This window comes from Zea mays, chromosome 9, assembly GCF_902167145.1.
Source record: "Zea mays cultivar B73 chromosome 9, Zm-B73-REFERENCE-NAM-5.0, whole genome shotgun sequence".
NCBI classification, from domain to species: Eukaryota; Viridiplantae; Streptophyta; class Magnoliopsida; order Poales; family Poaceae; genus Zea; species Zea mays.
The window spans coordinates 120529968-120543741 of NC_050104.1; the positions used below are offsets into that span (position 1 = coordinate 120529968).

Consider the following 13774-nt stretch of genomic DNA (forward strand, 5'->3'; position numbering starts at 1 on the left):
AAACTAGGGAACCTGATGCTTTATAGTAGTAAAGATTGTTATCCAGCTCATATCCATAGTTATTCGAAGTACCCTAGCAAAGCCCTTAACCATCCGTTGAGTTATAGTTAGGGGCAATTCCCTATATTCCATCGGAAAATATACTCATTCCTTGTATGCCACTGGCCCCACATATCATACACACAAACAATTATCTATATGCCACTCAGTGACACTGATGGCATACAAGGAAGTTTCCTTATAGTTACATGATTCACCGCCCACTTTACTCTTATCACCTACCAAGGAATACTAGATTGACTCAAAATGATGCTTAATTTCCACGTAGTAAGATTTATTGATATAGATTAAGAGATAGCAAGAGAATATACTAGTAAATAAAAAAACCAATACAATACCATATAAGAGTCAAATAATTCTAATTTATACATCATAACATAGAGCACGATTTTAGAAAACACCTTAGCCTATAGTTTTCATATTTTTAGAGCATAAACAAATTTTCTATGGATTTTAAATTTTAACTAGTTTTTACAGTTTTAAATTCTCTTTTTAAAAATATTTGGGTAGTTTCTGAAGATTTATTTCTATTTTTTGTAAAGTCTATTCGACTCCTATCAACGTAGTCCGATTTACTTCTTTTATGACTGAAGTCGCATGATATAAGGGCATGTATAAAGCATATTAATGCACCATATCTTGAGGTGTGTCTAGGAAGTTAAATGTAAAAAAGCAAAGACACCAAACCTTCATGAAAATACACCTCTGGCTCGGTTTTCAAAGCAAGATACATCTTCACTGGTACAACATACATGAATAAGTCATGTCCTAGAGAATTATATTAAATAAGACATAAGATTTACATACACCCTATTATACCCTCAATGTCTTGGTTGTCTTTTATTTAAAACTCGTACCATTGTGTCTAGGTTGTACATGTCAGTCTGATGCGCTGCTATGTTGAATTAAACCATTTTAAAATCATCTATGAAGGAAAAACGGTTACAATAGGTGAAGTAGTTAAAGTATTTGAGTTTTTAGTTTGAAAAGGAGGTTAATGAGACCAGAACAATAGGTCAGTAGGAGATGAGGAGTAGGGATGGCAACGGGTCGGGTTTGGATCAGGTGGAGCAAAAACCCGCCCGCGATCACACCCGTGAAGTATACCTAAACCCACCCACGATGGTACCCGCATGTGCAATTCCAAACCCACACCCAAATCTGTTGGGTTTCGGGTTACCCGCAGGTTTTTTACTCGGTGTAAACTTTTAAACAATAATTCAGCTATAAGCAAATTAAATGTCAGCAATAATTGAGTTACTGAAAGTGCATTCATCTCTTTTGTGAGTTTTGGTGATTTGGATAAAAACACATTTAAAGGTCTAACAAGTTTGCTAAGTGTTGAACAGGAATCAGTATGATGAACATACTTGAATAATGTATAATGATCAGTGAACAAAGGTTCAACACAAGGTTATATAACCAGTGAGACAATGCAAATGGATATAATATGGTCCCTATATTGGTTTGAATATATGGACAAGACCTGAGAAATCACTATGCATAAATATGATCATGATAGAGGTTGAAGTGATTAAGAGGATTGGTCAAGCCAAAGTGAATGAGATATGAGGAATCATGAATTGGCTTGACCATATTACTATTAGTCCATATATGCTTCTATGATAATCAAACTAGAGATTGATTGATCTTAGCATTTATATCTAGATGACATTCAAGCAAAGTTCACAGTATTGAAGAAATGATTCTCTCAATGGATGCTCAATATGATGTGACTCAAGAATGGCTTGATAGGGTGAAGATAGCAAGGAAAGGGCTTCGAGGAACTAAGCGAAGGTGAAGGCCAAGCGATGGCTTGTGGACCGAGGTACCATGGCTAAGGTGAAAAAGAGAGTACTTGCACTAAGTCGATGAACTAATCAACTATGAAGAGTTATAATATGTTGATGCATCAGTAAAGTGACTTGAAGACATGATTTGAACTCATATATGGTGAAATGGTACAAGTCACAGGTTTTGCTTTGTGTTTGCTTCAAAAGGTGAGACAAGGATGTTTGTGATCCTTATGAAGCAACGCCATGGAGAAATCACACATGAGACACCAATTTCTCAAGGAGTTTACTTAATTATATTTTATTTAACTTGAGTATAGGAATCGTCGTACTATCAAGGGGATCCAAAAAGAAGGTTGGTGTTGGTACTAAAGCTCAAAATCCTTGATCTAAAACTTCCATTTTACCCTTGTTAATCCTTAGTGAAAGTATGTAGTACAACCTTTTTAAGTATATCTTGGCCAAAATTGCCCTCTGGAAAATACTGGTTTAGCTGGTTTTCAGGCTGGTTCAGCTGGTATTCAAAAACAGTCAACCGGTTTTTGGACCAGCTCAGCCGGACACTCAGCCGATTTTCAGTCTGGTGGAAACTGGTTCAACCGGTTTTAAAACCGGTTCAACCGGTTTTTGTATTGTTCACTTTTTCTGCCAGTCTGCCGTGTCAGCCAAAAAGTTGTGTGCAGCTTTTTGAAAACCGGTTCAACCGGTTTTGGAACCGGTTCAACCGATTTTTGTGCAGAAAAGTCAAAAACGGCTAGTTTTGGAGCCCCACCTATATATATACTCACTCCTACCTCTCTCCCCCACAGGAGAGCATGACTTGGACTCCATTTCTAACATGAGAGACACCTCCCACTCTCTCACACACACATCTTGCCTCTCACATTTCAAATCTTTGGAGAGAAATCTTTGAGTGAGTTTGAGAGTTGCGGTTTTTGTGCTTCATCTCCAAATCTCTCTTGCTCTTCTTCATTCGAGCTTTGGTACTACATCGAGTTCTTTGTGGATTCATTACTCTTGGAGCTTCTAGCTCCTAGACAACTAGGTGTCGCTTGTGAGTCTCCAAATCTTGTGGAAGACCACAAGAAAGTTTGTATTACCCGTCCGTTTGAGCAAAGATTAGTGTGTGGGCTTGACCTTTGTGGTCGGCAAAGGGAGGATTAGGGTTGAAAGAGACCCGGCTCTTTGTGGGCGCCTCAACGAGGAAGTAGGGCACCTTGGTGGTGTGACCGAACCTCGGGATAAATCTTGTGTCTCTTGTGTTCTTGCTCATTGTGTTTATTTGTGTTCTTCGTTCTCTCACCCTTCCGTGTAAGATTTGTTCATATCTTTTTGGTGTGTGGATTTTGAGAAGTGCCCTTCTTAGATCTACTACTTTGAACCCTGTGGATCAACTTGAACATCTCATTTCCAAAGTTAACTGGGTGGATTTAGAGATAAATTCAGTTTTATATCTCATTCTTTAGTTGAGCTCGTGCAAACCAGTTGAACTGGTTTTGACACCGGTTGAACCGGTTTTACCCAGTTCGTTTCTAGTTTTTGTTGAAAAAGTTTTAACTTGCCTATTCACCCCCCTCTATGCAACTTTCAGTTACATCTATGAATTTTAAGCCTTCTCACATTTAGCAACAACAAAACACTTCATGAATCATTAGCTAAGTTACTTATTCAAGCTAATTACTATTGTATCTTAATCATTATTGCGTAAAATAATGAAGAAACCAAATTTCGGCTCGAGTGCGGGTCACCTGTGGATTGAAATAGAAACCCGCACCTACACCCGTGAAACTTTTAGTCAGGTACAGGTTGCGTCCGCGAGTCAAAATCTTCACCCGTACCTATTGGGTCGGGTATCCATTATGTTTTGGATTTACGGATAAAATTGTCATCCCTAAGGAGCACTTTATTTTTTCTCTGCCACTAAACTTCCGGCCCATCTAACCACGGGCACGAGTTGAGCCCGTGAGAAGCCGAATCGCGAGCCCACCCGGCCAGGGGGCAGATTTCGTGCTCCTCTCCTCCAGTCTCCACCCTCCAGCGCCCTCCACTTGCAGAGGTTCGCGACTCGCGACGCCTCCGCAGCCCCAGCCCCAGCCCCACGCCCCGCGATCCAAACCCTAGCCCCCTCCACCGTACCGCCACCGTCATGGCCGAACCATCCGCCGCCGCCGTCACCGCAGCTGAGGTCGGGGAGGAGTCCGATGCCGCCGCGATGGAGGAGGTCGCGGCGGCCGCGAAGAGGTGGCCGGGGTGGCCCGGGGACAGCGTGTTCCGGCTGGTGGTGCCAGTGCTCAAGGTCGGAAGCATAATCGGGCGGAAGGGCGAGCTCATCAAGCGCCTTGTCGAGGGGACCAAGGCCAGAGTCCGCATCCTCGAGGGCCCCGTCGGCGCCACCGAGCGTATCGTGAGTAGCGCTTTTTTTACTGATGGTTGATGGGTTTATGTCTTCTCTGACGCGAAAGGATGGTAGCAAATTCGAAATATGCTTTATACTATGAATTATTGAGGTTGCTTGGTATTAGGAGCTATTTTTTGTTATTGTTATTTATGTTTTAACTGTCTGAGCTGGCGATAAATGTGAGATACACTCACTGTGTTCTTGGGAAAAAGAAAGTTGGGATGTGCATGATGAGTTCACAAATATCTCAGCGGTGGTGTGGTCTAATTGACTCTCTGCGCTACTGCAAGTGTTTGCTGATTTGGTTATTATCCTAAATAGATAGGACATTATGACGGGAGTGAAAAACAGCTTCTTATGGTTGGAGATTCTGGGCATACTTGCATCGATGTTGTTTCTGTGTGATATTTAGCATGTGCTGTATTTTGTTGTGATGACTGTAAACATCGAAAAAGTTGTATGTATTCAGATGTCAGAATGTTTAATGCTAGTAAAGGAGACAGTTATGTACAGAGGAGGGTATGATTGATGTGAGCCTTCAATATGTTTTTATGCCTATATATGTTGTGCGATACATGTATAGATTTACCATATTGCCATTTGGATTATAATGGTGGATGGTAGCTGTCTTTTTTCTGGCACAATTAAGCTGGGTAACTATCTTCATTGGTTTGTCTCTTGAACAAATTAAAAATCGATATTGTATAGCTCTTTTTTGCTATTCTTGTTTAGCAATATTCTTAATATAGTATCAATGTATCATGTTCTCTTTGGATAATTTCACTGAATCATGGATGTTGGATATTCCAGGTTTTGGTTTCTGGAAAAGAAGATCCAGGCTTGGAGCTATCTCCAGCCATGGATGCTCTCATGAGAGTTTTTAAGCGTGTCATTGGGATAACAGATGGAGCTGCGGAGGGCACTCAGGCTGCTGCTACTCCTGGTGTATGTGCTGCCCGATTGTTGGTTCCTGGAGCTCAGGCAATTAACCTAATTGGGAAGCAAGGTGCCACTATCAAAGCAATCCAGGAGAGCACGGGTGCTACAATACGGGTAATATCAGTAGGTGAGGTGTTTCTCTGGACTGATGTATTGTGTGTTGGTACTTGATACACAGTTAATTTTGTAAATTGGAGTGCTGTTGATCGTGATATCGTCTTGTTGGATTTAATATCTTATCTTCTTCCCCTGCTTCGAATGTAACTGTTGAATTTCTGGCAAGCTTTAGCTTAACACTTACAAAACGGCGTTGTCTCGACATTTTAGCAAGATGGGTGCCATTGTTCTCGAAGTATTAAACATTTCACTGGATTTAACAAATACACGTTATCATTCTTGTCAGAGAACTTCCACGGTTAAAACTGATTTTATATTATTATTATGTTGTTAATGTGGTTAGTAGCCGTACCCTTATTTCAACTGCATGCTTTTAATCTTGCATGATTGGAATAGTTGTATTGAACTCTTGGTAATGGAAGGTAAAACCGCTGACAAGTTATAAAATCAGCATCTCACAGATTATTATGGCATTAGAAAAGTTGTATATTTGAAGTTCTCCTTAACAATGTTTTTTGGGTTATAAATATCTGCAGATGAACATGAGAGACCATTTTATGTAACTGACGATGAAAGGATAGTTGAGATACAGGGCGATACAGAGAAAGTTCTAAAAGCACTGCAAGCTGTTTCTAACCATCTTCGGAAGTTTTTGGTTGACCATAGTGTACTTCCATTATTTGAAAAAACTGTAAGAATGCATTTCAACTTATGGTAAACTTCACTAGTGCACCCTTCGTATCATTTTTGATTTACCATTTTTACTTTTTCTCTCTCTCTCAGAATACTGCAGTGAGCCAAGATCACAATGTTGGTTGGAGTGATATGTCACATCCTTCAATTGGTTCTGCACAAGTGAATCAACCACCTTCAGTGGTAGATGAATATATTCTTCCAGTGAAGAGGGATACTTTGTATCTTGAACGAGAAACTTTGTTAGATCATAACATTCATCGCTCAGGCGTATCACTTTATGGGCGGGATCCAGCCTTGTCAACACTACGACCACCTGGAATACATGGTGCTGGCCCGCTACTTACACAGGTTTGAGTTATCTCTGGCTTTGTTTGAATCTTCATTTCTTTTCATAGGACATTCGGTGAATAAGCACAATTAAATTCTTTATTCCCTGGTTATTGTGCATTTCATACATTGATCCTTTTTACAAGTTACTTAATAATTCCTACTAGGAAGCAGAGCTTCTCTCTCCCTTTTTTTATCTTGAAATATTGCTGTCTTGCTGACAAGAACTATCATATGCAGATAACCCAAACCATGCAAATCCCACTTACCTATGCTGAAGACATTATAGGAGTTAAAGGAGCAAATATTGCGTACATACGAGCTAATAGTGGAGCTGTTGTTACAATTCAGGAGAGTTTGGGTAGTCCAGATGATATTACTGTTGAAATAAAGGGGACATCTTCACAGGTACAAGCTGCACAGCAGCTCATCCAGGTAAAAGCACGTCATTCTTCCTTGCAAGTTTCCTAGCGTTGGCTGCACACCGTCTGCTTATCCAGGACTCGTTGGCTTATATTTAAACACCATCTGCTTATCCAGGACTCGTTGGCTGCACACCGAGAACCTGTCAGAAGCAGTTATGTGGGAGCAGGATTAGATTCACTGTATAGGTCCAGCTACTCACAATATGGCAGCTCCACCTATCCTTCGTCATCACTGCCATCTTATTCTAGCATCGATGATGTTAGTAGGTACCCATCTTCAGGTCTTGGTGGCTATGGGTCGAGTTACAGGTACTAGTACTAGTTCGTCCTTAGGCTTGAATGCTTGATGGCACCTTGTATCCATTCCTGGGTGATTATTGTACAAGTCAGCAAGTTTTCTGCTCTGCGTGCTTACGGGCAGGGGATCATTTTACAAGTCAGCAAGTTCTCTGCTTTGTATGCTTCCGGGCAGGGATCTGGTAGATTATACTGCATCCCAATTCCCAGTACCCAGACTTCGGAGTCCAATTTGCTTTGACAATGGAATCGGAAATCGTGCTTGTTAATTCGATGATTGCATCTGTTTATAGGATATTCGTGCTGTTAAATCACAACACCCATAACAAATTTATTTGTTTACTGGACCAGGATGGCAGGATCGCTGAAAAACTAGACCTGAATAGAATTGTTACTGGTCTACAATGTTCTGAACTATTTTTTTGTACGGCATCATTTTGAAGCATACATGACATGTAGGATAGCTGTGTACGTCGGCCATTTTCAGCGGGGTTTTGGTCTAGGAAAAAGAGAATTTGTAGAGTAGGATAAGTTTTGACAGTATAAGGTAACTGGTCATATAAGGAACAAAAATTACATTTAGTGACAAATAGGAAAGAACTATGGTACCGTTTGGTTCACATAATTGTAACGTAATGGGTAAGTGATAACGTTAATTCATGTTTGTTTTAGTTTAACCGTAATCAGATACCGTACTAAAAATTGATACAGACTATTCAAACTTGTTACCGACAGTAATCGAGTGTAAACCATTACCCTTTACGTTACATTTTGTGAACCAAACATTACCTATGTTTCGAGAGCTTAAGAATAAATCAATGACTTTACTAATGTCAAATAAGTAACTGCCTCAGTTTTTTAATGGTATGCAAGGGGACCGGCACATATTCTAATAAAAAACTTGGTCGGAGTGGAAAGACCGTACTTCGATATTGTATTAAGGAACTGAAATAAGGTCTCGGCCAAGAAAACTCCCATCACTAACAGACCAATCAACTGTCCACTCAGCCAAGTCAGAGAGGCGCGCAGGATATCTATCCCCGAGATCGGTGGGTGAGGTATAGTGAGAGGATCTTTTTAACAAGCCCGAAATCACTCCTAAACTGTGTTATTCGAAATCCTTAACCATTATGCTAGAGACTCTTTCGCCGGTACATATTTTAATAATATACAAGGATTTTTTTTATTGTCAACAGAGTAATCAACTAATGGTTAGGAAATTAAGGGACGACTATATATTCTAATCTAACTTCATATAAGGATAATTTTCATTTACGTATAACTACAGAGAGTAATCAACAAGTGGTTAGGCTATCTCCAGCAACCTCCTCTAAATTTCATCTTCTAAAGCAATATTTTTCGTCTTTTACAGTACACTCTAAAAGATTTCATCATCTATATCTCTACCATCTCTAGCAACGTTCTCTAAATTCCATCCTCTATATCCCATATTCTATATTTTTCCGACAACTGTGGGCCTGACCCATGCTCCAATGTCGAGCTCCTGGCCCCACGAGCTGCATGTGAGTCATCCTTGTCGTATCAGCACTATGCCCCTGCTGGTCGACTGTGTAACGGACACACAGTAAAACACTACATGTAGCATGCACATGGAGCGTCCGGTATTTTACCGGAGTCTTTACCATCCGTTGCTGGACCAGCAAAGGAGCTCGACGTCCTGTAAATTTGGCGGGTCCTTGTTGGACAGTCTTAGGTAGACAGAGGAAAAGATAGGGGTCTGGCCCGTACAAAGTGTCAGAGAAGAAACACATTCGTCCAGTAGGTTGAGTGCAAAAACCTATAAACTAACTTGTTTGTGAAGAGAACCTCAAATGACTACCAAATATCATTACGCTAATTCTAACCACACAGTTAGTTTGGCAACAAATGTCTAGGGAGCAAAAGAGGAAAAAGATAATCACTACCCCCAAGACAAGAGTGCTGGAGCTGACATTTGATCAGAAAGAGTTGTGTTTTAACATTGAACATCGTACACGTAGCAGTCAACTTATTACATGTCATATATACAAACCCGAGCAACTTCACTCTTTGGTTGCTGCAGACCCACGTTACAGATTCACATTGAGGCTCTTTAATATGTACAAGCGCAAGGCAAAAACACAGACTCAGCAGTCATGGATTAACCACGACACCTTGCAGTAGACATGGATGACCAGTTGTTAGCTGGTCAACCTCAAGAGAACAGCTATCTCTCCCCAGATTCTCAGGTAGAGCCTCCTTGCAGGCACGACATCGAAGCCACAGATACGAAAACCCAGCAAATGCTGTCTTGCTCGCAAACTGGACACGGTATATCAAGCTTATCTCCCACAATCTACTGCCCATATTAAGTGCCAGTGCATCTGCATTATACCCTTCGAGGTCTGATTCTGAGACCATCACAAATGCGCTATCATCAAAGGCAACAAGTTTGCGAGTGGCAAGGAACAAAGGTGGTTTGATTAAAGGATTGTCCAGCCAAGTAGACCTCCCCGTTTTCTTCACTGTTAGTTGGTAGAACTCTTGCACAGCCTAAAAGAGGAGGGGGGGGGGGGGGGGATAACACATAAGGAGGGATCGTGCAAACTGTTAGATCAACATAAAAAAACAGTCAAAATATGAATCAACCCCACCACCACTTATGGTCCACAGACAAGTGAACCAGTGGTGAATAGCACTTTAATATGCATATAATCCTTAAAACTGAACATAAACTAGATTGCCAACATTAGTTTACGTTTCTGTATATCTAACAACGAGGCTTTCAGATCATACATTGAACAAACAAAAAGACAAAAACATAAGCCAGCCATCTTAACTTATAAGCACAGACAGAGTATTTTGTAGTTCCATTCCCTTCAGGAATTTGCCAAGAACGCATAGTTATCACAAATACTGTTACTTTGACTATTCATTAACCAAACAACAAGGCAGATAATTTTTGTACCAATTTCAATATAAAAATGAGGACAAGAACATTAATTAAAAACGTTGAGGACAAGAACACTAATTAACAATGAGCATAACTGGTACATGGCATCTGGTAGGTTCTCCTTTCCTTTGTGTGTGTGTGGGGGGGGGGGGGGGGGGGGGAGGGGGGTAATGAAATAATTGCATACAGAAACATGTAATTTTGGTGATGACTTACTTGCCACTGTGCAGAAGCTAGTAATACCCTAGGCCGACGCAAGCGGACATGTTCATAAGCTTCAGCAGGAGTCATATTTTTATATTGCACCTAAAGAGCATAGTCAAAGTAAAGTCATGTCCTTACTCATGTTATGAAAACAATCATAACTTTATCAGTAAGACGAAATACTGTTTGCAATACCAAATAGCAAATGACAACTGTAGTGCTACGCCCTCGTCCAGCTTTGCAGTGCACATACGTCAATTTCCCACATGAAGCGTTTCCTTCAAGTATTAAATTTTTGAAACAGAACAATTAAGTCATGCACCGAATCGGAAGTGCTAAAGAAAATGTAGAAGGGAGAAAAAGAGAGAAAAGCACAATAAGAGTGGTGAAATAGTATTATGTCCTTTCCCCATTAAATACTCTAGCCAGGTTTCACAATATACAGGCATTTATAAGAAAAAGGAGAGGACACTTGAACAAAAACTCAACTGAAGCAAACTACAAAGTGTGTACCAAGAAGAGTCATGTTTATTGTCTAGTCATACCTCGTGAAGAAACATCATTAGCATGCTTCAGATATAAATTGATGTAAAATTAATTACAATGCAATGCGTAGAAGCATATTCCTAGTTGGTTTTTTAGAAATAAGAACTAGGAAAACTAGAAGATCACTAATGCCAATTAAAAATAGTACGAAAGCATTCGGAAGAAGTCAATCGATTTATCCCTTTCCCAGACCCCTTGGCACTGGGTCATTGCCCCTTTTTTATGCACACCATAACATCAAAACACTATGGAAATTCAGGAAGTTCTAATGATGCATATTCTCAGAATCCTATAATGTCAAATAAGACCGTCTGCAGCAGTGTAACCATAGTTCACCTAAAAACATTGTTTTGCACTGTTCGCGGAGTGGAGTTTGAATATGGGGATGGGGATGGGTAAGCTGTACCCACTTGTAAAAGGTAAATAGAAACGAATGGACTACTTTATTCTTGAAACACACTAACAAGCAAAGTCAGTTGTCATATGACACTGTTTGGAAACTTGGTATTTTTGCAGTTTTGAAACAATAATATGGTATTTGATGATACCGTGGACCGTGTTATTGGAAGCCAAAAGGTGTTTGGTTGGCACAGGTAAGACACAGTTTTAAATACCATGGTTTACCCAAAACCATGGTATTTTTGGTTTTGGAAACTCCACTCAGGCTCAGTTTTCTTTTGTTCTCTCTATAAATACTTTAGTTTTCTAATGGAACCAAACACATCTCGGTTTTAAGAAATACCATGGTTTTACTATGGTAAGACAATATTGTAGTATTTGTGTCATGTACAATTGTAAACTACGGTATTTCAAAACTATAATATAATATTTCAAAACTGCATTACCAAACAGGCCCTAAACTGTGACCTACATATCCTGTAACAGCTCGATGTGTATCCTGAGAAGATTCTTACTGTGGATAAAGTCAGCAGCTTCACAAAGGTTAACAAATGAAGGCGCATAAAGGTAATCCCTTGTTGGTAGCACCAGATTTTCAATTCCATGAGCCTAAAATCAAATATATATTTCAATTAGTTGCTGGATCAGCAAAAAGATTGCAACAGACAAATTGATGAGATAACTAACATAGCACCATGAATTGTTCAATGCATATGCATATCATCACATTTAAGAAGTAAAATTATCACCATCCTATATGCTCCAACATGGGCAACAATTAAAGACACATCAAATGCAGTTATACATATGTAAAGGAATACAACAGAAAAACGGTAAAAGGAGGTCAATACAGCAGCCCATTATTAACAAAAAAAATTACAATGTTGCTGCATGAGTACTATTGTCGTAGCCACTGCACTAGTTTAGGAAACTCTAATGTCAGCCTACATATACGATGGTATCAGCCCACCTAAAAGACCAGTGTAGTTTAAGACTTCAAGACCAGTTCATCTAATAACCTCAATTCACTATTCAATCAGGCTAAACTAAAATCACTTATGGAAACTTCAAGCATTGATCAAACCAAGGATCTGATGAGTGTAATCATGACAAACAAAGCCACATCCACACCTGATGGTTCGTATACATTGCCACACCATTGTTCTAGGCAAATTGAATTGCAATGTTCTCAATCTCAAGTTAGACTAGCGAGACCATACCCTATTCAATTCTCCCCAACTCTGTATCTGTAGCTTATATTTTCACTATACATGGAATTTGGTTCACAGTGGCACCATACTATCTGATCACATACCCAGGGAGTAGAACCAGCATACCACAAACGAGTGCCTGTGCAAAACTAATCTAACAGAACAATACAATTAGATGCACTCGGTCGGTCAGTTGTGATATGATATACTAACCTCGTACAGGGATGTGGGAACAAGCCTCTCGTATGATTCATTAAGTGTCACCACACCACAAACTCCAAGCGTCTTTAGCCGGAGAACGTCGCTAGGGAATGGAACAGCACCGAGCAGGACATGCTGATACACCAAAAGCGATTGAAGGCGATGAAAGCATAACCATCAGAAAATTCTAAACGAATTGGAACATAATAGGTCAGCAAAACATTGTAAAACGTTGCATGACCTTTATTCATGTGCTTCCAAAATTAATTAAGAAAAACTCAAGCCACGAAGCAGAAAAACGAAAACTAATGCGGAACAACAGAACTGCTACCACATTCAAGATACAAAGCTAGATGATGACACACAGGACAGTCAAAATTCCCAAATAAATCAAATAATAGATCGGAAAACGCGACCAGAACACCAAATCAATCACAACAACATCGATCAAAAGGGAGAAAAAAACCCCCTGACCTCGTCGATCTGATCCCACCAGTGGAAGTGCTTCTCGAACCGATTCCTCACGACGTTGTACACCAGCGTCGGGTAGAAAAGCATCCGAGCGCTTACACCCACCGCTGCGCGCTTCGCGTCGACGGCCACCCGCATCACCACTCCACTCTCGCCCTCCGCGGCGTCGCCATCCTCGCGACGCGGCAGCAGCAGCTCATCCTCCCCGCCCTCACCTCGTCCTCCACCCGGATCGCCCGGAAGCTCCTCGATTAGCATCGCTCCGCGATCAACTAAACTCAGACCGACCCGATCTGAGCCTCCAGAAAAATCGCTCGGGAAAAAAAATCCCCCAAAGCCGATCGGTCTGCGGAAAGCGATCGGTCCGAAATGGGGGTTGGAATCCGATCTCAGGCGTTGGATGGAACCGAATTGGATTCCCGATACGGAGACCGGGGTAATCGAGATCGGAAGCTACTCTCTCTTCACTTTCCTCCCGCTCACGCCTCCTCCCCTCCCAAAAAATTCCCAATCCCTCCACGCCTCGCCTCGCCTCGCCTCCCCGAACTCTGAAGAAGTAGAAACTGCCTGAACCAAGCAGCAACCCGCACGTCACCAAAATGACTAGGCGACGTGCTACCAGATCACTGACAGGTGGGGTCGCCTCTGGCCTCGTCCAGTTCTGATTTGTGGTCCATATACTGATGACAGGAGAGAATATTGAAGAAAATTCACAACGAAGGAAAAGACCACACGAACTAGGAGAAGGATTTCATTTA

General features: G+C 40.9%; 2 protein-coding genes across 3 annotated transcripts; one reads left to right on the top strand and one right to left on the bottom strand.

Annotated features, from left to right (window-relative positions):
* Positions 1-3805: 3805 nt before the first annotated feature.
* LOC100282383 (nucleic acid binding protein) lies at positions 3806-7356 on the top strand. Of its 2 annotated transcripts, none has more exons than XM_008660374.4 (6): positions 3806-4257; positions 5062-5317; positions 5844-5998; positions 6091-6351; positions 6571-6765; positions 6831-7342. In XM_008660374.4, exons 1-6 carry the CDS (start codon positions 4000-4002, stop codon positions 6849-6851), a joined length of 1146 nt encoding a protein of 381 aa, XP_008658596.1. In that variant the 5' UTR covers positions 3806-3999; the 3' UTR covers positions 6852-7342. The 2 variants fall into 2 exon arrangements, with proteins under 2 accessions (XP_008658596.1, NP_001148766.2); NM_001155294.2 differs by having other exon boundaries at positions 3839-4257; positions 6871-7356.
* Positions 7357-8981: 1625 nt separating this feature from the next.
* Positions 8982-13469, bottom strand: LOC732724 (dual-specificity protein-like phosphatase 1). Its single transcript, NM_001358425.1, has 6 exons — positions 13020-13469; positions 12558-12680; positions 11649-11742; positions 10384-10466; positions 10201-10290; positions 8982-9584 (listed from the first exon to the last, which is right to left on the bottom strand). The coding sequence occupies exons 1-6, from the start codon at positions 13272-13274 to the stop codon at positions 9186-9188; spliced, it is 1044 nt and encodes a 347-aa protein (NP_001345354.1). The 5' UTR covers positions 13275-13469; the 3' UTR covers positions 8982-9185.
* Positions 13470-13774: the final 305 nt, after the last annotated feature.